Source organism: Orcinus orca, chromosome 6, assembly GCF_937001465.1.
Source record: "Orcinus orca chromosome 6, mOrcOrc1.1, whole genome shotgun sequence".
Lineage (NCBI taxonomy): Eukaryota > Metazoa > Chordata > Mammalia > Artiodactyla > Delphinidae > Orcinus > Orcinus orca.
The window spans coordinates 76889395-76913581 of NC_064564.1; the positions used below are offsets into that span (position 1 = coordinate 76889395).

General features: G+C 40.5%; 1 protein-coding gene across 3 annotated transcripts in view; it reads left to right on the plus strand.

The window, feature by feature from the left end:
- Positions 1–24187, plus strand: part of PCSK5 (proprotein convertase subtilisin/kexin type 5) — a 445528-nt gene that overhangs the window by 180906 nt on the left and 240435 nt on the right. For all 3 annotated transcript variants that reach the window (XM_049710824.1, XM_033440255.2, XM_004276376.4), the window contains exons 8-9: positions 3189–3401; positions 14291–14391. In XM_049710824.1, coding sequence (XP_049566781.1) covers positions 3189–3401; positions 14291–14391 — 314 coding nt within the window. The remainder of the gene's footprint in view (positions 1–3188; positions 3402–14290; positions 14392–24187) is intronic.

Genomic DNA, 24187 nt, shown 5'->3' on the forward strand with positions numbered 1-24187 from the left:
AACGCTCCTTGATTATAAAACAAAAATTATCTCTTGGGCTTCCCTGGTGGCACCATGGTTGAGAGTCCGCCTGCCGATGCAGGGGACACAGGTTCGTGCCCCGGTCCGGGAGGATCCCACATGCCGCGGAGCGGCTGGGCCCGTGAGCCATGGCCGCTGAGCCTGCGCGTCCGGAGCCTGTGCCCCGCAACAGGAGAGGCCACAACAGTGAGAGGCCCGCGTACCGCAGGAAAAAAAAAAAAAAGATGTTAAAATAAATAAAGTATTATCTCTTAAGAATTAGCCCTAGGTTTTCCCTCTCAATAGAGGAATAAATGTGTTTGTTTCTGTTTATAAAAATCATACATGGTCACGGAAGGAAGGTATAAAAAGAAAATAAAATTCTTTCCTAATCTTACCAAACAGGATAAGTTCTACTACATCGTCACTTGATGGTAGCTTTAAGCGTAAAACTGTACTACACGTTAACTTCATTGCGCACACATGCACATACACTTTTTTCTAAACTGAGACTATACTGTATCATTTTGTAGCCTACATTTGTAATGATATTACAACATAAAAGTACCTTCCGAACATTGTCTTATTATTCTTTTAAAATGAAATACGTTTTTAGAGATCTTTTCAGTCATAATTTTACACAGATACATGAATGAGATTGTGCCATATGTGCTTTTTCATCATTTTGTGGGTTTTAATCTATTATCTTGTTATGGTTCTGTTTAAACCAGGTAGGTTTTGTCATTATCTCATGTGTTCTGTTGACAGGTCAGGTAAAGCTCTGCTGTGACCGTGCTTCTTCCCGATGACACAGCCCCTCAGTGTGTGATGGGGAGGGCACATTTTGGTGATGAAATGGAACCTTCTTATTCTTCCCTGGCTGCGACGTTCTGTCTCTGATGTATAGACCTGAGTCAGTCGCCAGAGTTTCTCAATCTGGCCACCCACACCATAGTGAGGAGTAATTCCCTCTGGAGAATTGGAAGCATTGGACAAAATCCTTAGTTTATGATGGGTTGGTGATTTTTGCATCCTTCTCTATGTTTCGTGAATATTTGGATGGGAAACTGAAGGATGGTAAACCAGGTCCAGCTGTCTAGTGGCAATAACATCCAGAAGTTCCTCCCCCTCTCCATGAATTTTTCCCATTCCTGTGTAATCATATTGCATTTTTCCACATTGAAGGGCAAAAAGAAATCCATGCTCAGGTCAGGTCAAACCCTGTCATAAATATTCTGTTCCCTGAGGATTCAAGGTCAGGGAGAGTTTATCAAAGATACTCCAGATTCTTTGTCATCTCTCTTTCCTTGGCTCTTTTTTCCAGAAATTCCAGGACAACACTCCAAATACTTTTTCCTCCACCTGACACCAGAAGAGCTGGGGCCTGGAAAGAAGAAAGAGGTTTAGTCATCACTAGCTTTGGGACTTTGGTTCGCACTTCCTAATTACAAAGTGATAGACTTGACCTACATGTCCTCCAGCATGCCTTGTAGTTTTAAAATGGTAGACTTTCTGAAGGATTCAGCTGTAACTGTTCTGAGAGATGCTCTTCACTTTGGCTTATGTTTCTCTTTTCTTCTGAAGATCTCATCTTACAGAGAAAAATAGTCCATATGCTTCAATACATCTGTGTTCTACGTTGCTTCTTCTCCTTAATTATTTTATGACCTTAGGAAAGTCTTTGAGTTTATGCCAAGTTTGGGCATAAAGCATGTAAGAAAAACTTCTTGGGTCTGGTTGAAGAAGGTATCCACAGTCAAATATGTTTGGAAATTACTTCAGATCGTGCCTCCCTCTTAGTTTTGCAATGAACCGTCACTCACTAAAGACTCTTAGAAGTTCTGCAATAAGGGAACCTGTTTAATTTTGCTTAATTCAGAATTTCCCAAACATATTTGATCTTGAAATCCTTTTATTTCTGGTAGCATCCATAACATCCCTCATAATTAATATCCCTGCCATGCATAGAGGAAGCACAGCTCTGGAAGGAAGGCATCATCCCAAATTCTGCCCTTTATTGGTGATGTGATCTCAGAATAAATACATTACCTCTGTGCACCTCACATTGCTCATATATCAAATGCGGGTACATAATAGCGGCCACTTCATGTGGATGAAGATTTATAGGAATATAATATGACTATGGTAATTGTGACTAATAATATTCCAACTCTGAGGTCTGGCTGTCTGGGTTCAAATTTTGTCTTTCCACTTACTGGCTTGTGACCTTAAAAACATTACTTCTTTACCTCAATTCTTTATCTGTGTGATGGGGACAAAAATTGTACCATTCTCACAGAGTTGTTGGAGGAATTCAGTCTGATTCATGTAAAACATTTAGAATTGTGCTTGGCCCACGGTAGGTACCTAGTAAAATGTTAGCCCTTATGATCGTCACTGTTTGTGCTCTTGTTACTTCTATGACTGTATCAGGTGAAAGGTAATATTTTAGTTTCTTTTTTTAATTGGGATATAATTGACATTAGTTTCAAGTATACAACATTAATGGTTCAATATTTGTATATATTTGTGAAATGATCACCGTGAGTCTAGTTAACATCCATCACCATACATAGTTACAGTTTTTTTTCTTGTGATGAGAAATTTTAAGATCTCTCTTAGCAACTTTCAAATGTACAATACAGTAGTATTAACCATAGTTGTCATGCTGTACATTGCATCCAGATTAGTTTTGTCTTTTTTTTTTATAAATCTATTTATTTATTTTTGGGGTGCGTTGGGTCTTCGTTGCTACGCACAGGCTTTCTCTAGTTGTGGCGAGCGGGGGCTACTCTTCACGGTGGCTTCTCTTGTTGCGGAGCACGGGCTGCAGGTGCACGGGCTTTAGTAGTTGTGGCTCGTGGGCTCTAGAAAGCAGGCTCAGTATTTGTGGCACGGGGGCTTAGTTGCTCCGCGGCATGTGGGATCTTTGCGGACCAGCAATTGAACCCGTGTCCCCTGCATTGGCAGGTGGATTCTTAATCACTGCACCACCAGGGAAGTCCTATATTAGTTTTTAAAAGCAACTCCTCTTACTTCAGAAAGCAGCTTAGATCCAGCACATTATTAATGCAGCATCGTACCCCTTCTGCAAATGCTTCATTCTGCCATGTTGATATTGATCTTGTCTTCATCTAGAGTCTGTGACCCATGTTTTCCATCATCTAAGTTTTCCTGTTTGTGTGCAGGGGCGGAGAGGCCTCGGCTCTGTTTTTGTCTGGGCATCGGGAAATGGTGGGAGGAGCAAAGACCACTGCTCCTGTGATGGCTACACCAACAGCATCTACACCATCTCCATCAGCAGCACAGCCGAAAGCGGAAAGAAGCCTTGGTACCTGGAAGAGTGTTCGTCCACGCTGGCCACAACCTACAGCAGCGGAGAGTCCTATGATAAGAAAATAGTATGTGACATTTGCATGTCTGGCATGATTGGTTTATTTATCTTTCACTTTGAAACACAAATGGAGACCGTACATTTATATGCACAAGTAATATATGGAAATAGAAAGATTAGCTGATTACTCAACACAGGTATTTGTAAATATTACCATTCCGTTACCAAGTCATTGAAAAAGCCTGTCTGGGTCATTACATTCCAGCATTGAATGTGGCCTTAGACATGATTAAGCTTCAGTTTTATTGAAGACAAATGAATGGACTACATTCACCTTGTGAGTTGGTGGCAGAGAAAAGACTGGCTGGGATTCTCAGCCCAGTTCCCTATCACTCTGTCCCTGTACTGCCTTTGAACTTCAGCTTGAGTACTTTGGTTTCAAAGTAGGTACAACGAATTCAGTGTGACCTAAACCTATGTAAAAGGTGCTTCTCTAACACTGCAGCACAGAGTTTGCCTGAACGAGAAGCACAGTAGTCCTGTGTGATCTGCTTACCAACATGCCCTGCTCTCTATGCAGATGGTAAAATGGTTAAGAGTTTAGGTTTGCAGGACCAGCCGGCGTGGCTTTCGTTCACTCTGGAACTATTTACTAGCTGGGTAACTTTGGATACATAATTTTTCTGTCTCAAGATCCTCACCTGTAAAATGAGGGCATTTAGTAATACCTAGTTCATGGAGTTATTTCAGTGATTATGAGCAAGTAGATAGAAAGTGCTTTGCACACTACCTGACCCATTGGTGCTCAAAAGAGGTCTGACTTTTAGGATGCCCCACACTGTGCGACTGACTCTAAATTTCAGACACCTTTGCACTTTGCTCTTTTCCTGATCGTGGTTGTATAAAATGTCTCGGGGTTTGTCTTTCTAAAGTGGAGCTAAGCTGCTATACATGACACTTTTTAGCATTTAGCCAACACCCTGCTTTCAGATCCTGTGATTCACGCAGGTTTGGTTCACTCTGCGATGCTCCCTCTGGCTTTATACGGCAGTGGAAATAGAGGTGATAAGATACTACCTCCTTCCTGTAATTCTTCATCCATATCTATTTGGTTCCTCTTGATTCCTGATTACTACAGGATTTTCACGTTTGATTTCTCGGCTACCTTTCACTATCCTCTTAAGTTACATTTTTCAGATTGATTTAAATAAAAACTGCCTACCCCTATGCATATCCCATCTGTGCCCATCTTTCTCTAATCCCTTCATAATAATTGGGTTAAAAATATGCACATGAGTAACCCTGGAAGTACCTCCATCATACATCAGTAAACATATTCCACAATACAAAGTGAAATATAAAAGGAGAAAATACAGAGATGACAAGTTTTGAAGTTCCATGGCTTTCTTCATGGGAAAGTGATGCTCTATGATACTTTACCATCATTATGGAAATGTTTTAATCTAGGAATGTTCCTTTGGCTTTCAAATTTGCTCATCTCTCAGAGCTCCTGGTCAAGGCCCACTAATACTGAGTGGCATCCGTCAGTTCTGCATCATGAAAATCCTGATGAAAACTCTCTGGAATAAGAATTGTCTTCCCAAACTTCTAGAGTCTGAAGGCATGTTAATGAAAACTCGCCATTGCTTCAAAGTAAATATGCCCATCTAGTGCTATTATTTCCTATGGGGCAGTTGTTGTGAGAGAGGTGTTTTTAAGTTCCATAAGTGCCTTCCTTAAGGGAAGATTATAATCCAATGGGCAAAATATCAAGGAGGAAGGAAGTGTTGCCGGGTCCCAGATGGAAGAGGACAGTGCAGATAGAGGGACCTCAAAATTGCTACCCTGAGATTTACTCCTTACACTTGACCTTCCTGGGCTTTTCATCACTACTTACTGTGATGGTGTGGTAGCTGCTATGACCCCCATTGACTGGGTGGTCATTTAGGATTCTTCCACAGACGGACAAATCGATCATTCTGTGGTGAGGGGATAGGGCTTGAGAGGAAAGATGGACGCCATGATTTAATGTCAGTATCCTTGATTCAGGTCATATTTCACTTTTCCCTTGTTGCTGCTTCTGATATCAGAACCTTTACTGACTCACTGAATATATAAAGTGACCTGTTTACCTTTTACTTGGCTCTGCCTTTTGTTTAACCTCTCCCATTTTCGTAGCAGCAATTGTACGAATTTTTCTCTAGCCAGTTCTCAGCTTCTCTTGTTTTACCTGAACCTCCAGATTACCCTCAGTTGGAGAGGAATGTGGTAGCTGTTCCCAATTATAATCTCTAGCTACGGACAGACCACTCAGTGGCTAAGTAACCTCTACCGAGTCTTGGTTTCCTCCTCCGTAAAATGGAGGTAAAGCCAGAACCAGCCTCATAAATTTTCATGAAGACAGCAATATACTGAGCCTAAGGTACTTACACAACGCCTGTGGCAACGAGCCACCTAGTAAGTGGCTGGTACCCTTGTTCCCTAAGTCAGGGTAGCTTTCTGTATCGTGGGAGCTTAGGCTGGTCGTTTTTCCAGCTGTTGTTAACAGAGGTGCTTGTCGCACCTTCGTTTTTCCAATCTGTAGAACCACGATCCGTTCCACCCATCCCGTAAAGAATGGCACTTTGATGGTAAACATGTTAACAGTTTGAACGTGAGGAGAGTTGGCGGCAACATCAGGCTTTTATGGTCCAGCTGCCCCTTTTCCTTCTAGATGTCAGAATGACAAATAATCCTGCTCTGCGCTTGGGACCTTTTCTTCACCACGCTTTGAACCAGATGTCTGTGGTCCCTCAGAGATGCCCGCATCCTGTTAGTGGCATCCGTGATTGAGTGTTACAGGAACAGCAGTGTCTCCCTTTGTTCTGGGGCTCCCCTCCCCAGTCCATCCATTTCCTTTTGTCATTTGCAGCTTCTTCAGAGGAGCACAGTTGTCATTCTTCATTCATAGAGCACCTTTGTGAGTTGAACTGAGGCAGACGCTGAGGATCCAGGAGAGAGGAAAGATCTCACTGCTTCTGGGAAAGCACTTTGGTTAAATAATTTTTTCTTGTCCTTTTCATGGTGTGCAAGTAGGAAAACCTTGCCCTGAGTTTCAGAACGTAGCCAAGTCTCCATCCCTTGGTTTCCTACCATCACTATCGTACAGTTGTGGACCTTGGTATTCCACGCATGCTTTAATAGATTCGGATCAGTGATGGCCTTGAACCTTATTATAGCAAGTGAAGCAACGAAAATATCAAGATTACCATGATAAGAAGCTCCCCTATAAGGTAAATAGAAATCAGTTGAAGTGACTGGTTATTATGAAATAATGTTTTTATTAACAACACCGTATACATTTTATTCCATGCCAGACATGTAGTACATTTACAGTTATATTAACATGTCATAAATATAACATTTTTTGCCCTTCTGATGTGTGCCTGGTAGTGTGCTATGCACATTGAATGCATCCTCTCTTTGTATCCCCAAAACATAATGCAGGAAGATCAAGTATTGTCCCCACTCTACAGATGAGAAAACTGAAGTCTGAAAGGTTAAAAGAAACACATGTAGTAAGTGGTAGAGTCTGGATTCCAACCAAAGTTGTGTTGAACCCCCAGCCCACCTTGTAACCAATGTGCTGTCATGCCCCAGATCCTTCCCAGGGACCTCCAGCATGGGGCTGTATAAAAGAATGGTGCTTTTCTTGCCTGTTTGGGGTTCTCTTCACAGTGATTTTAAAAAAAAAAGAAAAGTATGTGGACTATATAGGCATCCACTGTTTTTCACTACTTGGCCCACTCGTTCTTTTTGAATATGGAAAGTAATTTTAATTTTTAAATTTATTACCTTTACTTCCATTTATATTCTTGATGACAGTGTATTCAAATTTTATACACTCCAAATACAATGAGCAATTTGCTTTGTAGTCCTTTAGATCAGCGTTGTCCAGTAGAACTTTCTGCTAGGATGGAAAGGTTCTCCATCTGTGCTGCCAAAATGGTAGTCACTAGACACACGTGGCTGTCGAGCATGTTAAATGTGGCCAGTGCAGTGGAAGAACTTTAATTTTAATTCCGATTAAATTTTAACTGATTTAAATTTAAATATCCACATGGGACTATTGGTGATTGTATTGAACAGCACATTTTTATTTTTATGGCTCACTAATTTTGAATTTCATGCCATTAGACCTCTTCCTAACCCCCTCAGACGATCGGTCAGTCTTCTGGCAAAACACCTAAGCCCTTTGCCAGTCTAAGTGGCTAATTCCCGTGACCTGGCGTTGAACTCCCCAAAGTTACGTTTTGCCTTTTGTGTGATTTCAAACCAGGGCCCTCCTGTGCGACTCGCGTCATCTGGCAGGAACACTCTTTTCCCAGAAACCACTTCATTTATGCCTCTTCTCCAATTTCCTATCAGGGAGGCTGTTCTTCCTCACCTTCCCCTGAAAGAATGGCACTCCCCTCCCCCCAAACTCTACTCTTTTATCCTGTTCAGTTTTCTTTCTGGCATCCTTAGAGCTACTTAACATGATGTTATACATTTTTTTATTGACTGTTTTCCATGCTAGAATGGAAACAACTTGAGGTTGAAGACTTTGTTCTTTCCCAGAGCCTGAGCTTGATAAATGTTCAGGAGTAACTGACATTGAGAAAGATAGAAGCCTCACAAGGCGTTTAAACAGTCACAGGAGGCAGGTAGGTACTCTCTTTCAGAGAATCTTCCTCTACTGGTAGGTTGGAGAAAGGCAGAGGGTACGTGACAATATATTTCACATAGGAAATTGCCTACAGGAATCCTGCTGTAGAAAGCTGTACATCCAACCATCCTTAGTGTCAAGGAGCCTTAAAGATCCTGTCTTTATGTAACCCTTCACTACCTCCTGAATTTCTCCCAAGTTCTTTGATAGAGATAAAGCTCCCCTCCCTCCCCAGTCACTCCCATCATTAAATTATATTTCTTTGGGGACTTGTTCAGCCTTTGTCTTTTTTTCCTCTAGTAATTTGTCTCAGTGATTGGAATATGGGGGCCATCGTATTCCTCCTGGGTCTTGTGAGCCCGGGTTTAAATATATGCTCTGCTCAGCCCTCTTCTGATGTCATTTTATTTATTTGTGTTCAAAACAAACTTGCTGCCTGGGGTATCTCAGGGTTGGCCTGAAAGACCAGTTCCATCGGAGGAATTATCTTATTGCTTTTAATATTCCTAAGCAGCTACACATTTCCTTTTGCAGAAAGTACCCTCTGCACTAACGAATTTGTTATTCAGATGCAGTCATTGCTATCATCTCTCTGTTTCTCCTTTTGATTTGGGAAATGTCATGATTTTTCATGAGTGAAAGACTGGCAAATCCAGATGTGTTTAGTTTGTATAGACGTCTGATCCATATTCTCTTGAGAATGTTAAAAAGAAGGAAGGAAAGTTTATGCCTAAAAAATTCTGATTTTTGACTGTGGCCCAAAGGAGAATGGCGATACCCACTGGTTGACGGGGGCTGGATCCCAAGGCCAGTTTCGCCATAATTGCTGGTGATGGTCTGGAACTGCCACCTTTGCTCTCATGGGTGACTACACTCTGTAGCTCAGCTTTTTCTTTTGCTGCCATTTCAGGATTTAATACTTCACCACTTACCAGCTCTTTAGTGGCTGCATGTCATTGGGCTCATGAATCTCTCTGAGCCTCCATTTCCTTAGTTAATAAATAGTATTGATATATCTTCCTTGCAGAGTTCTTGTGGATCCAATATAATTTTATATAAACAAATATATTTTATATACAACATACACACCTATCGCTCATTGCCTTGCTCTTTGCAAGTTGCTGGTGGTGGTGGTTTTAGAAGCAGTGCAGCTAGTGTTAGCAATAGTAGTAGGAAGAGAAATGGCTATACTTTAGCCCCTGGATTGTGTATATACACATACACACATAATTTTTGTAGGCTGCTTATAAGTTTATGTAAGTCTTATTTGGAGAATCGATAAAGAAGTAACCTTGAAGTCTTTCCTAATAAGTGGGAGAGTTTAAAACATAGAACAAAATGAGTAGAAAGGAGCTTGACACTAGTAATTCAACTTAACAAATAAATACTGTACCTCTGCTCTGTACCCAGCACTGAGCTGAACATTATAGAGATTCAAAAAATGATATAAGATGGGATCCTTCTTTCGTGATATTAACCTCACATTGATAAGCAAAACCTTACGTTTGCACTTTACAGTTACAGATTCTCATTGCAACATGGGAGTGGAATTTTGTGTGGTCTTTTGTCAGTCATAATCGAATTTTACACCAGTCTTTGTGACTTTGGTGAACACAGAAAGCGTTAGTCTTTGGTTCCTTTATATTTTGCTGTGTTAATAAATCAGCTTCTCCTATTTTATTCGTTAACACATTTAAGATGTAGTTTCTGCCCTTATCCTCCTCCAGAGATGTGTCTGAAACAGGTTTTTTTGGGGGGGCACCTTTCTAATGCAAATCCAAATCGACACCAGAAACAAATTCAACCTGACAGACAGAATCATTTCATGTTTTAAAAATATCTGTTCAGTTGCTCTTTTAACAGATATGAGACAATATGGCACCTTCAAAATAAAACAGATCACAAGGTATCAGGGAGATAGAAACTCCTAACTGTGTAAAGATTTGTCATTTATAGCCAGCCTAAATCTGAACTGAGATTCCCTGGAGAATTACATCAACAGGCTAGAATAAAAGATCCAATCAGCCCAAGTAATCGAAATGTGAAATTCTCGGAAATAAGAGCTTAGGATGAGAAAAAGGGATGGTTCTTCAACAGCAGAAGCCTGACTCGACCTGAATACCCACCCCATCTCACCAAATCAAGATGACATCCCAAACTTTGTGGAGTCCAAAAGCCCATCTGCTACCCATCCCGGGAGAGGCTGAAAATCTAATTTGCTGATCAAGACAGCTTTGATCTGGTGTGAGGCCTGGTGTCATCTCCTGTTTCCTTCACTCTGATGGGCAGAAATGATATTTTCTTGAGCAATCTGAGAAGTTCTGGGCAGAAAAATTCTGTTTCTGATTTGAGTAGTGAATTTGGGGAATTTAGAGCATGCAAGATGCGCCAGCGGGACCAAAACCAAATTCTGAGACATTCTAAAATGGAATTGAAACTTAATGCGCTTTATTGTTCTGTTTTCACATATCAACTCTCTGAATTCCCAGCCCCATGATGTGGGCCAACCGTCGAATGCAACTTTTCCTTTAAATTACACTGTCAGTTCTTGTATGCATGTGTTGTGATTAATGGGGTTACCCCATGTGGTTCCAGTTTGGGGAGCATCATTTTTCTTTAAAATTGCATGCTCCTTGGTGGTCTTTGCCTTTTCTTTCTAAAGATGGACATAAAAATTTCCTGATGCTGTGCGTTCTCTTAATGATGAAAACCTGCCTTAGATCTTTCCGGTAATTTACACCTCAATATCTCGACCACTGACAGTAACTTCCTCTTGAAATGACCCAGCTGGAGTTTCCACTTAAAGCAGGATGAGAAGGGAGTGAGGATGTTTTTGTTTCTTTTCTCTCCATTCCTTTTAACCTCCCTCCTCTCCATCACCTTCCTGTTCCACTCCCTTTCTACCCCTACTCACTACTCAAGTTTCATTTAGTTCAAGTGATTGGAAAAAAAAAATAAAAGCACAATGATAATGATGTGGAATTCTACAAACTTGCCTATATTAATAGCATTTAACAGTAAATTGGTGTTTATATATAAAAGTACTAAATGGCTGTTTACTTAAGTATATATCATTTGTGTATATACCTGCGGACACTATTTGGATGGAGCATATTCCTATGGCCAATCCAACATCGTAACATTTTTATTGTTCACTGGAGGTGAGGCTGGAGGTAGCTATTTATTACACTCGCAAATGCTGCACACACTTGGCGTCTCTATTCTGGATTTGTTTCTGTACATTGAAAGCGTCTGGTGCAGCTGAAGAATAAGCAAAATGAGCCAACTGAGAAAGCGTCATGAAAAATCTTGAATTCAGGCACAAGTCATTGAAAAAAGAAAAAAAACTTGGCAAAGGAATGTGACCGTGAGGGTGAGGTAAAATGAGAAAAATGCAGGCAAGGCCACCTCTCAACAACAGTATATCTGGAGACCTGGAAACAGGCTGCTGCTGGGGTATTTATACATTGACTTAGGGACCAGGCCTTTGGAAAATAAGGCTGCAAAGTCACCCATCATTTCAAATGAAATAGAAATCACTTTTTAACAATCCATCAATCCCACTTCTGAGTACATATCCAAAAGAATTGAAAACAGGATCTGAGGACTTCCCTGGTGGTGCAGCGGTTAAGAGTCTGCCTGCCAATGCAGGGGACACGAGTTTGAGCCCTGGTCCAGGAGGATCTCGCATGCCACGGAGCGGCTAAGCCCAGTGCACCGTGACTGCTGAGCCTGCGCTCTAGAGCCCGGGAGCCACAACTACTGAAGCCCACGTTGCTAGAGCCCGTGCTTCACAACAAGAGAAGCCACCGCAATGAGAAGCCCGCGCACCACAATGAAGAGTAGCCCCCGCTCGCCGCCACTAGAGAAAGCCCGCATGCAGCAACGAAGACCCAACGCTGCCATAAAGAAGGAAAGAAGGAAGGAAGGAAGGGAGGAAGGAAAAAAAAGAAAAGAAAGAAAGAATTAAGAAAAGGCCAGCTGTGGGTCTAAAGGAGTTGGTCTTTAAAAAAAAAAAAAAAAAGAATTGAAAACAGGATCTGGAAGAGATATTTACACACCTATGTTTATTGCAGCGTTATTCACAATAGCCAAGAGGTGGAAGCAACCCAAATACCAATTGACAGATGAATGAATAAAGAAAATATACTATATAATACAATGGAATATTATGCAGCCTAAAAAGAAGGAAATCCTGCCACATGCTACAACACGGATGAGCCTTGAGGACGTTATTCTAAGGGAAATAAGCCAATCACAAAAAAGACAAATGCTGCATAATTCCACTTACATGAGGTACCTAGAGCAGTGACAGTCACAGAAGCAAACAGTAGAATGGTGGTTGCCAGGGGCTGGGGAGGGGCCATGGGGAGTTGTTTAATGGGTAGAGTTTCAGTCAGGCAAGGTGAAAATGTTGTAGAGCTCTAGGATTGCACAGCAAAGTGCATATAATTAGCAATACTGTACTGTACACTTAAAAAGTTGTTAAAAGGGTAAATCTGTGTTATGTGGGGTTTTTTGCCTCGCTCCCTCCAAAAAGAAATACCTTGTTAACATCAACAATTGAAAAATCTCAGAAGTTTCTTAATGTAGAAGTGGGTAGGGCTCTCTCTACCCAGACATCTTGAGAACATCCACCTTGGAGGCTCAGAGGACGGCTAGCTAATCACGTCTGTGAATCTAGAAACAACTTGCCCTGCTTGCCAAACACGCGGTCGGGCTCTTGCCCAGCTCTCAGTTATTCCAGAAAAGAGTGCAAGGCTTGTCTCCTCTCTCCCACCACCTATCTACATGGTTCTCTATATTTTTACTCTTTCTCCCATTTCTTTTGTATCAGTGCCTCTCTGGTATGGCTAATCTGGTAATATTAGTGGTGTCAAAAGGCATAAAGAACAGATAGTGAGCACTGATGGCCTCGTGTGAAACTAAATCACCAGGATGTCAGTCTCGATTCATGACAGATAATTAAAGAGTCCCTTCAGACATCCTCATGTGACCCTGAGGAAACTTTTAGGGGAGGACTCATTTCTACAGAGTTATGCAGTGCTTCCTTTCGGTGACAAATCAGCTGATCTGCATTCTTCTTTTGAAGGATGCACCTTAGAAAAGCAAGGCTTTGTTTTCGCCACCTCTATCCCCCTACACCTTTCTGATGACCTTTCACCTCAGTTTTCTTATCTGTAAAATATGGGCAATATACTTGTCTTGATGACTGAGAACGCTTTACCAATGTCTTCCAATAACTACAGTGAGACTCCTAAGTTCATCTCACAAGCCTTGTAGCTTCCCAGCAGGAGGGCTGTTAGTCCCAAGGGGGCAAAAAAGGATTCTTATCAGGGAGGGAGGATCTTAGATATTACAGTGGTTTGCAAAATTATATACCATAGTGCTTTATTTCTCTTGTTATGAAGATTCTGCATTTAATTTTTCTTCTTTCATGAAATGATCGTGGAACAAAGGTTGAGAAACACTGCCCTTGCTGATGGGCATGTTATTCAGCCACAGCTGAAGTGAACTAGATTCAAACCAAGAGGAAAAAATGATCTAGTTCTCACATTTTGATCTTTAAAAAATAGAAAATGGCTAATCTCCTATAATATACAAGCATGCACTTAGATCTGTTCATTTCACATCAAGTACACTGGCTTCAACCTTGTTTTTAGTATTTGTGTTAAATCTATCAGGAAGTCTTGGTTCATCCAAGTCACATTTCTGTGCATTCTAAAAATGAGTCTGTAAGCAAAGTTCCTTCTAGGACAGAATAAATCTTTTGCTTGAAACCTGCAGCTTTTCCAATGTAATAGTTCTAGGAGGGCAGGAACAAGACCCTGTGCTTTTATTCCTTATGCTAGGTGCTTAACTCAGTGTCTGGCTGTTGGATCAACATGTTTGATTATTTAAAATGTTGGAGTAATGAAAGAACTTTCGTTTTAACTAAAGCTGGGACCAGAGAGAGGCAAGTGAGGTGCCTAGGGTGTAAAATTTAAGGATACACTTGCACAACCCGTATGTTTCGGGCCAAAGGCTCACCTCAGTCCTCACCCTGGTTGTAACACAAGTGGAATCCAATTTCCAAACCCTCCCCTTTTCAGAGTTGATTTACACAGGCAATTCTCTGGAGGTGATACAGTCGCAGGAGTGCAGGAACAAGGAATTTAAAACAACTATTTCAACACCCCTCCATTCCAGTTTTATGAGTAAATTTCTTTTTACTTGCATGTGACTCACATTGACCCCAGAGCCCTAAATTTTCCACTTCTGTCTTCTAGATCACTACGGATCTGAGGCAGCGTTGCACGGACAACCACACTGGGACATCGGCCTCAGCCCCCATGGCTGCAGGCATCATTGCACTGGCCCTGGAAGCCAAGTAAGCCTTTATCTCCCTATGTCTCCACTGGCGACAGCCCCTCAGCTCAAGGACAGTTTGCCCCTTCGCTAGTATACGATCTCGAGCACAAGCAGGCAGAATATAATCTTCCCAATTCCACCTTTAAAACTGCAAAGATTAGGCCTTAAGAAAAGCTTCCCCTCTATTAAGGGAAAAGGCAGCTTTTTTGGTCTTTATCTTCTTAAGAAATCAAACTGTGTAATTACTTTATTGTGGAGTCATAGTGCAGGCATGCCAGTTGGCTGTAACACTCTTGCCTTGTTGAGGTTTTTATTCTAGTCGGGGAATGTTCTGCGAGTCTCAGAAAGCTTAGGTCTGCCCACTTCTGGTTCCTTTCCCTGAAGGACAGCAATGCAGCTCAGATTCCATGACAGTAGAACCGTCACAGACTCACTCTGGGGAGCAAAACACGGCAAGGTCATATGACAGGAGCCCAGGAAGAAAGACAACCCCCTTAACTGAAATCCTTCTTAATGTAGTCAAATTTGGTGTTTAAAAGATCCCTTTGAAAGGCCCCCTCAGGTTATTTTAGGTTCTTAGGTTAGATTTATATGGTGGTAGGTCTCCTCTCTTCTTCCTCCAAGCACCAATAGATGAGTTCGTCTTACCTGTTTGAAAACCTAACAGAGATCTACACTCCCTTACCCTCAATTTCAAAAGCCAAAATGGCCTGAAAACTGAAAGTTGTTTTTTGCACATTTGACACCAAAACTCATTTGATGGCAAAGCTTGCCCAGAACTGACTTGAAGCTATTTTCAGTCTTTACGTGTTGTGAAAATTCACGCATTGCACCGCAGAAGCATTAGTATCTTTGATTATGAGGTGCTAGCTTGGACCCCACTGGAAGTTTTGTGTACCCGATGCTGTGGACACCATATCTGAAAAAATTTTGAATTCCGAACATATCTGGTCCAAGGATTTTATAAAAGGGATTGTGGGCCTGAACTCTGAGGCCATCCCTACAGGAGGATCATAACAAGAAGGAATTGAAGTAATTACATAAGTGTTTTTCCAAAAATAGCCTTGCATCCCTGCCCTAGGGAGGAATGGAAAGATTCTTTCATGTAAACCTGATGTAGAGCCATGGCAGGTGACAGGGAAAGAATACAAGAATCATGATGAGACTCGGGTATTAATAAGAACAGTACTGTTTCATTCCCGGTTCATATTGGCATCCCAACATTTACAGCTGACTCTCTATAAGGCAGACAGCCTCTGTCAAGGCAGTTGGGCCTCAATGTAATATGGATTCAGTAAATTGCTAAGTCGTGTGTAATTCCTTGGACTGAGACAGGCAGAAGAACACAGGCTCTGGATATGGTGGTATCTGAGTCCATTCAAGCTGCTATAACAAAATACCATAAACTGAGTAGCTTATAAACAACAAACACTTATTTCTCACAGCTCTCGAAGCTGGAAAGTCCAAGATCAAGGTGCCAGCAGACTTAGTGTCTGGCAAGGACCCACTTCCTAGTTGGCTTTACATGGTAGAAGAAAGGGGCAAGGGAGATCTCTGGATAAATGTCTCTTCTAAGGGCACTGATCCCATTAAAGAGGTCTCCAGCCTTGTGACCTAATCACCTCCCAAAGGCCCTACCTCCTAATACTCTCACATTGGGTGTTAAGTTTCAACATACGAATTTTAAGGGGACACAAATATTCAGACCATAGCAGGTACCATATCTTTTGGTGGCCTCCTGCCCCTAAGCATTGACATTGAGAGATATTCAAGCTCCCATCAATGTTTGGATTTCTTTTGTTTTGGCAGGGTTAAATATTAAATCATTTCAACACATTTTATCTTTTAAAGTGTTAAAAGTTTAGCGAGGAGTTGGCACTTATTCTATTCTCACTTTATAACTTTTCACTGGACTGTTCTGACAGCAGATTAAGTATCTGTGTTTTTAATTTGGTGACTGTAAGTTGGATTTTGAAAAATATATCGTCTTCATTCTGAAATTCTGGGTTGTTTCTCTGGAATAGTCTCCTGTCCACAAACTACTAAAAAAAAAAAAAAAAAATCAGGAATTCTTCCTGCACCTCCCCGTTTCCCAAAAAAAGGATATAATCTCAAATTTGGCAACCAAGTACCATAACTGTGGCTGTACAGCACATGCTACTCAGTTCCTTGAAATACTACTATAACACTAATATTTTCAACAATAATTCTTTTAACCACTATTTAAGCTCAAATGAAAACTCCTTAATTTTGTGCCTCAAACAACACACTCAGTTGGATAAGGTTGCTTTGGGACTGGGGAACACACTGGAAAGCTGCCTGTTTTCTTTCCCTTTGCATTTTGAGCATTTTTTTAAGATTGATTTTTGCCAAAACTGCAATGGGTGGAAGGAAGGTCCTAGAATAGAGTTTAGAAAATCCACTGTATTCTAAGATTTTAAACAGTCTAGTCCGATCATGCGGCCAAAGTATATAGTAAACAACCAGATCAGGTGAGAAAGAATAAACCTTTCCTTGCATCTCTATCGGTTTGTTCTACAGGCCAATCTTTGCCTGTAAGTGAAGCTGAAAGTTGGGGGAAATAGGCCTGAGTACCTCAAGAGTGGGTCAGGCACGGATGTTAAACTAGCATCAATAAGCAATGGGCCTCCCACGGGAGAAAAAAGTATCTAAATAGCAAAGAGCTCAAGTAACAGTGTACCAAGGCTGCAGTTGTTCTCAACAAAGCTAAGTTTAACCCTTGGTAAGTGTACCTCACCCAGTCACCCAACCTCCACCACTAGTACTTCTTAGCGACACTTAAACCTTGGTATTTTGAGATTTAGCCTTTGCTATCACAAGTTGAAGAGCCTGATAGTGGTTCGCTGTTATCCACGTTCCAAGACCCCCAGTGGATGCCTTTAACCACAGATAGTACCAAGCCCTATATGTACTATGATTTTTCCTATAAGTACATACCTATAACAAAGTTTAATTTATAAATTAGGCACAGTAAGAAACGAAGAACAGTAACTAAAAATAGAACAATTATAACAATATACTGTATTAAAAGTTATGTGAATGTGGTCTCTCTCAAAACATCTTATAGAACCATACTCACTCTTCTTGTGATGATGTGAGATGATCAAATGCCTCCGTGTTGAAATGAAGTGAGGTGAATGGCGTAGGCATTGTGACGTAGTGTTAGGCTACTACTGACCTTCTGATGATATGTCAGAAGGAGGGTCATCTTTGGGTAATCTGGATCATCACGCCATGGTTGGCGATCTCAGGTGGGACAGGGCTGGACAGTGTGAGATTTCATCGCACTACTCAGAATGCTGTACAATTTAAACTTACGAATTGTTTGTTTCTGGAATTTTCCATGTAATATTTTTGGACCGTGGTTGACCATGCATAAATGAAACCGCAGAAAGAGAAGACAAGGATTGGGGTGGGGAGGTGGACCACTGTACTCCCTTATAAGGAGGGAAGAGAGAAAGCCAGAGCTGGGCAGAATTCTGACCCAGGACTCTGTCCAGCACTTCAGATATCCACCCCCTGCTCAGGTCAGATGAGTCACTGGATGAGGCTGAGCACTCAGCTGAAAAGCTGCAGGCGGGGACTGCCAGTCCCTATCCAGCTGCATAGCCCAGCTCTTCCTGCCGGACAAGGAGAAATGCATCGTTTCTCCTAACGTCACTAGGTTACAGTAGTATATACTCAGGGAAAACTGCCGCCTCCCAGCTTCTTCACAGCCTGCTTCCTTTCCATCCTCACGTGCTTGCTTGCATCGGCACGTTTGCCTGGATCAGTAGGACTGTGGGTCCTACTGTGATGCTACTCCAACTGTTGACCCCTCTGCCTTGTGAGTCTTCTTGCTCCCCTAAGGTTGGAGCTTTCCAAAAAATCTTCTTAGGAAACTAACGGAAGAGAAAACAAAAACAAAACAGAGAAACAGAGAAGCTTAAAGTGTTCAGGTCTCCTATCTGAATGCAACAAAAGTTTGGTCATTAACTCTGCTGTGATAACTAATAGGACTCCCAGGCCATCCTTATCCTGTGGGGTATGTAAGAACATGTGTTGTAAGAAACTCCACTGTAACTAACACACCCCCAGATCCTTGGGTGAAAGTGTACCACTCCCAAGACTGGAAGGATTCTCAGTTCTAAAAACCTACCTCCTTTCCTTGTTGTCCTGAGTCTAGAGCCTCTTTAAGCTCTATAGCCGCCTCTGACAGTCTGATCATAACTTTGTCTTTCTAATTACTGAACAATTTCCGCCTGCTCCTAAAAATGTTACCTGGGAGCGAGAAGCTCTAAATATTTTCCCTTCTAAAAATCAGGAGCAATTTCAGAATAAGAGAAAACACTGGCATCTTAAAAGAGAGGCAAGAAAACTGTTTCTGTTTCGGGGTGCCCTCATCACTTATGTATTGGTTCAGAGGTTTATAATATTTCTGTTGTTTGGCTTTTGTGGATTTGGGGGGAATTTTCTGGTTTTTCAGTTGAGTGAGTAGGGAATATGTAATCAGTGATTACAAGTAAACTAATTATCATTTGGTCCATTGCTACTTAAAATGACATCTTTTTATATACTGTAACTGAAAAAGTTTAAGTAAAGTAAGTGTCCTGGGAGCAGGTTTTTTTTTTTTTGAAGTATAGTTGATTTGCAATGTTGTGTTAATTTCTGCTGTACAACAAAGTGATTCAGTTATACATATATACACATTCTTTTTTAAATATTTTCCATTATGGTTTATCATAGGATACTGAATATAGTTCTCTGCTATACAGTAAAACCTTGTTGTTTATCCATTCCATATATAACACCTTACATCTGCTAACCTCAACCTCCCACTCCACCCCTCCCCCAACCCCCTCCCCCTTGGCAACCACTAGTCTGTTCTCTATGTCCATGAATCTGTTTCTGTTTCATAGATAAGTTCATTTATGTCATATTTTACATTCCACACATAAGTGATATCATATACTATTTGTCTTTCTCATTCTGACTTACTTCACTTAGTATGATAGTCTCTAGTTGTATCCATGTTGCTGCAAATGACATTATTGTGTTCATTTTTATGGCTGAGTAGTATTCCACTGTATATATGTATATACCACATCTTCTTGATCCATTCCTCTGTAGATGGACATTTAGGTTGTTTCCATGTCTTGGCTATTGTGAATAGTGCTGCTGTGGACATAGGGGTGCATGTATCTTTTTGAATTAGAGTTTTCTCTGCATATATGCCCAGGAGTGGGATTGCTGGATCATATGGTAATTCTATTTTTAGTTGTCTGAGGGACCTGGGAGCAGGTTTCTTAAATGAAGAAAGTAGTTGGGTCTTCCCTGGTGGCGCAGTGGTTGAGAGTCCGCCTGCCGATGCAGGGGACACGAGTTCATGCCCTGGTCCGGGAAGATCCCACATGCCGCGGAGCGGCTGGGCCTGTGAGCCATGGCCGCTGAGCCTGCACGTCTGGAGCCTGTGCTCCACAACGGGAGGGGCCACAACAGTGAGAGGCCCATGTACCACACAAAAAAAAAAAAAGAAAAGAAAAAGAAAGTAGTGAAACATAACTAATAGTGTTGAGTGAGCAACCTAGAAAAACATCAAGTCATATTTGTAAGGTGCTTTGTATCCCAATGCTGGTATATATTACCAGTACCCCAGACGTGTAGAAAGAAAAAATTATGTTGCTAGCAAATGGTATTTCATATTAAATGGTTTATAAAATACAGTTGAAATAACTGACATTCATAAAAACCTAGTATTCAGAATCATAAACTCTGTTTTACTGAAAGTTTTCCTGCCTTGAGTCTGCAACTATTAGCTAAGGAAAGCTATTTTAGTAGTGTTTTATATGTTAAATTATCAGCATTAGCTCAGGAAATTCAGAATTTAAATTCACCAAAGAAACCTTTTTGCCTTGAATCGCAAATGGTCTTTCACTGGAAATTTGAACAGTATGTACTCGGCAAACAAGAAATGTGGCACAGTGAATGGTAAATAACAGGGACTGAGTTGGGTAGAAACATCTGACATTATTTAGCACTGATACAAGGAATCTGCCACAAATTCCTGTTTTAAGTGACCCAAAGCCTTCTCCTCAGATTTCATATCTCAGGGGCCACAGGGATGCTATCCTTTGAGAACATTTAATACATCCAGATCTAAATTTAGAAAATAAATAAATTGGGGTGGCAGCTGTTATTCTGTTCTGTATATTCTATAATGTGTATTCCATTCTATACATACATCTATTCTGTACATGCATATATGTATTCTATATATACTAGAAATAGACCTGGTACACATTAAACATTAGCTGCCCTTGGTGTTCTACACATGTGCATGCATAAATACACACACATTCCTAGGTAGGCTCATCTACTTTCTTCTTATTATCTATCTGTTCTCTCTTATTTCAATTGTCTATTACCACTGGTTTACCATATAGGTATATGTAGAACAAGATTCTAGAATATATAGAGAGAGAATATAGTTCTAGATAGCTTAGACAACTTCTGTTCTTGTACTACAGATGTTTTTGTATGTATTACCTTCCAAACAAGGCTTAAACTCCTTGAGACTAAAGACTGTATCTTACAGTCTTTATTTATGTGTATGTAATCAATATCTATTGCATACTAAAAATAATTTTTTTAACATCTTTATTGGAGTATATTTGCTTTACAATGTTGTGTTAATTGCTGCAGTATAACACAGTGAATCAGCTATACGAATACATATATCCCCATATCCCCTCCCTCTTGCGTCTCCCTCCCACCCTCCCTATCCCACCCCTCTAGGTGGTCACAAAGCACCGAGCTGATCTCCCTGTGCTACACGGCTGCTTCCCACTAGCTATCTATTTTATGTTTGGTAGTGTATATATGTCCATGCCTCTCTCTCACTTCGTCTCAGCTTACCCTTCCCCCACCCCCCGTGTCCTCAAGTGCATTCTCTACATCTGCGTCTTTATTCCTGTCCTGCCCCTAGGTTCTTCAGAACCATTTTTTTTTTAGATTCATATATATGTGTGTGTGTGTGTGTGTGTGTGTGTGTGTGTGTGTGTGTGTGTTAGCATATGGTATTTGTTTTTCTCTTTCTGGCTTACTTCACTCTGTATCACAGACTCTAGGTCCATCCATCTCGCTACAAATAACTCAATTTTGTTTCTTTTTATGGCTGAGTAATATTCCATTGTATATATGTGCCACATCTTCTTTATCCATTCATCTGTCAATGAACACTTAGGTGGCTTCCATCTCCTGGCTATTGTAACTAGTGCTGCAATGAACATTGTGGTACATGACTCCTTTGAATTATGGTTTTCTCAGGGTATATGCCCAGTAATGGGAGTGCTGTGTCATATGGTAGTTCTATTTTTAGTTTTTTAAGGACCCTCCATACTGTTTTCCATAATGGCTGTATCAATTTGCATTCCCACCAACAGTGCAAGAGGATTCCCTTTTCTCCACACCCTCTCCAGCATTTATTGTTTGTAGATTTTTTAATGATGGCCATTCTGACTGATGTGAGGTAATACCTCATTGTAGTTTTGATTTGCATTTCTCTAATGATTAGTGATATTGAGCATCCTTTCATGTGTTTGTTGGCAATCTGTATATCTTCTTTGGAGAAATGTCCATTTAGGTCTTCTGCCCATTTTTGGATTGGGTTGTTTGTTTTTTTGGTATTGAGCTGCATGAGCTGCTTGTATATTTTGGGATTAATCCTTTGTCAGGTGCTTCGTCTGCAAATATTTTCTCCCATTCTGAGGGTTGTCTTTTCATCTTGTTTATGGTTTCCTTTGCTGTTTAAAAGCTTTTAAGTTTCATTAGGTCCCATTTGTTTATTTTTGATTTTATTTCCATTACTCAGGAAGATGGGTCAAAAAAGATCTTGCTGTGATTTATGTCATACAGTGTTCTGCCTATGTTTTCCTGTAAGAGTTTTATAGTGTCTGGCCTTGCATTTAGGTCTTAAATCCATTTTGAGTTTATTTTTGTGTATGGTGTTAGGAACTGTTCTAATTTCATTCTTTTACGTGTAGCTGTCCAGTTTTCCCAGCACCACTTATTGAAGAGGCTGTCTTTTCTCCACTATATATTCTTGCCTCCATTATAAAAGATAAGGTGACCATATGTGTGTGGGTTTATCTCTGCGCTTTCTACCCTGTTCCATTGATCTATATTGCTGTTTTTGTGCCAGTACCATACTGTCTTGTTTACTGTAGCTTTGTAGTATAGTTTGAAGTCAGGGAGCCTGATTCCTCCAGCTCCATTTTTCTTTCTCAAGATTGCTTTTGCTATTTGGGGTCATTTGTGTTTCCATACAAATTGTGAATTTTTTTGTTCTAGTTTGGTGAAAAATGCCACTGGTAGTTTGGAAGGGATTGCACTGAACCTGTAGATTGCTTTGGGTAGTATAGTCATTTTCACAATGTTGATTCTTCCAGTCCAAGAGCATGGTGTATCTCTCCATCTGTTTGCATCATCTTTAAGTTCTTTCATCAGTGTCTTATAGTTTTTTGCATACAGGTCTTTTGTCTCCTTAGGTAGGTTTATTCCTAGGTATTTTATTCCTCTATTGCAGTGGTAAATGGGAGTGTTTCCTTAATTTCTCTTTCAGATTTTTCATCATTAGTGTATAAGAATGCAAGAGATTGCTGTGCATTAATTTTGTATCCTGCTACTTTACCACATTCATTGATTAGCTGTAGTAGTTTTCTAGTAGCATCTTTAGGATTCTCTATGTATAGTATCATGTCATCTGCAAAGAGTGACAGCTTTACTTCTTCTTTAAAGATTTGGATTCCTTTTATTTCTTTTTCTTCTCTGATTGCTGTGACTAAAACTTCCAACACTATGTTGAATAATAGTGGTCAGAGTGGACAACCTTGTCTTGTTCCTGATGTTAGAGGAAATGGTTTCAGTTTTTCACCATTGGGAACGATGTTGGCTATGGGTTTGTCATATATGGGCTTTATTATGTTGAGGTAAGTTCCCTCTATGCCTACTTTCTGCGAGTTTTTTATTATAAATGCGTGTTGAATTTTGTCCAAAGCTTTTTCTGCATCTATTGAGATGATCATATGGTTTTTCTCCTTCAGTTTGTTAATATGGTTTTTCACATTGATTGATTTGCATATATTGAAGAATCCTTGCATTCCTGGGATAAACCCCACTGATCATGGTGTATGATCCTTTGAACGTACTGTTGGATTCTCTTTGCTAGTATTTTGTTGAGGATTTTTGCGTCTATGTTCATCACTGATATTGGCCTGTAGTTTTCTTTCTTTGTAACCTTTGTCTGGTTTTGGTATCAGGGTGATGGTGGCTTTGTAGAATGAGTTTGGGACTGTTCCTCTCTCTGCTATATTTTGGAAGAATTTGAGAAGGATAGGTATTAGCTCTTCTCTAAATGTTTGATAGAATTTGCCTGTGAAGCCATCTGGTCCTGGGCTTTTGTTTGTTGGAAGATTTTTAATCACAGTCTCAATTTCAGTGCTTGTGATATGTATGTTTATATTTTCTATTTCTTCCTGGGTCAGTCTCAGAAGGTTGTGCTTTTGTAAGAATTTGTCCATTTCTTCCAGGTTGTCCATTTTATTGGCATAGAGTTGCTTGTAGTAGTCTCTTAGAATGCTTTGAATTTTGCGGTGTCTATTGTAACTTCTCCTTTTTCATTTCTACTTTTATTGATTTGAGTCCTCTCCCTCTTTTTCTTGATGAGTCTGGCTAATGGTTTATCAATTTTGTTTATCTTCTCAAAGAACCAGCTTTTAGTTTTATTCATCTTTGCTATCATTTCCTTCATTTCTTTT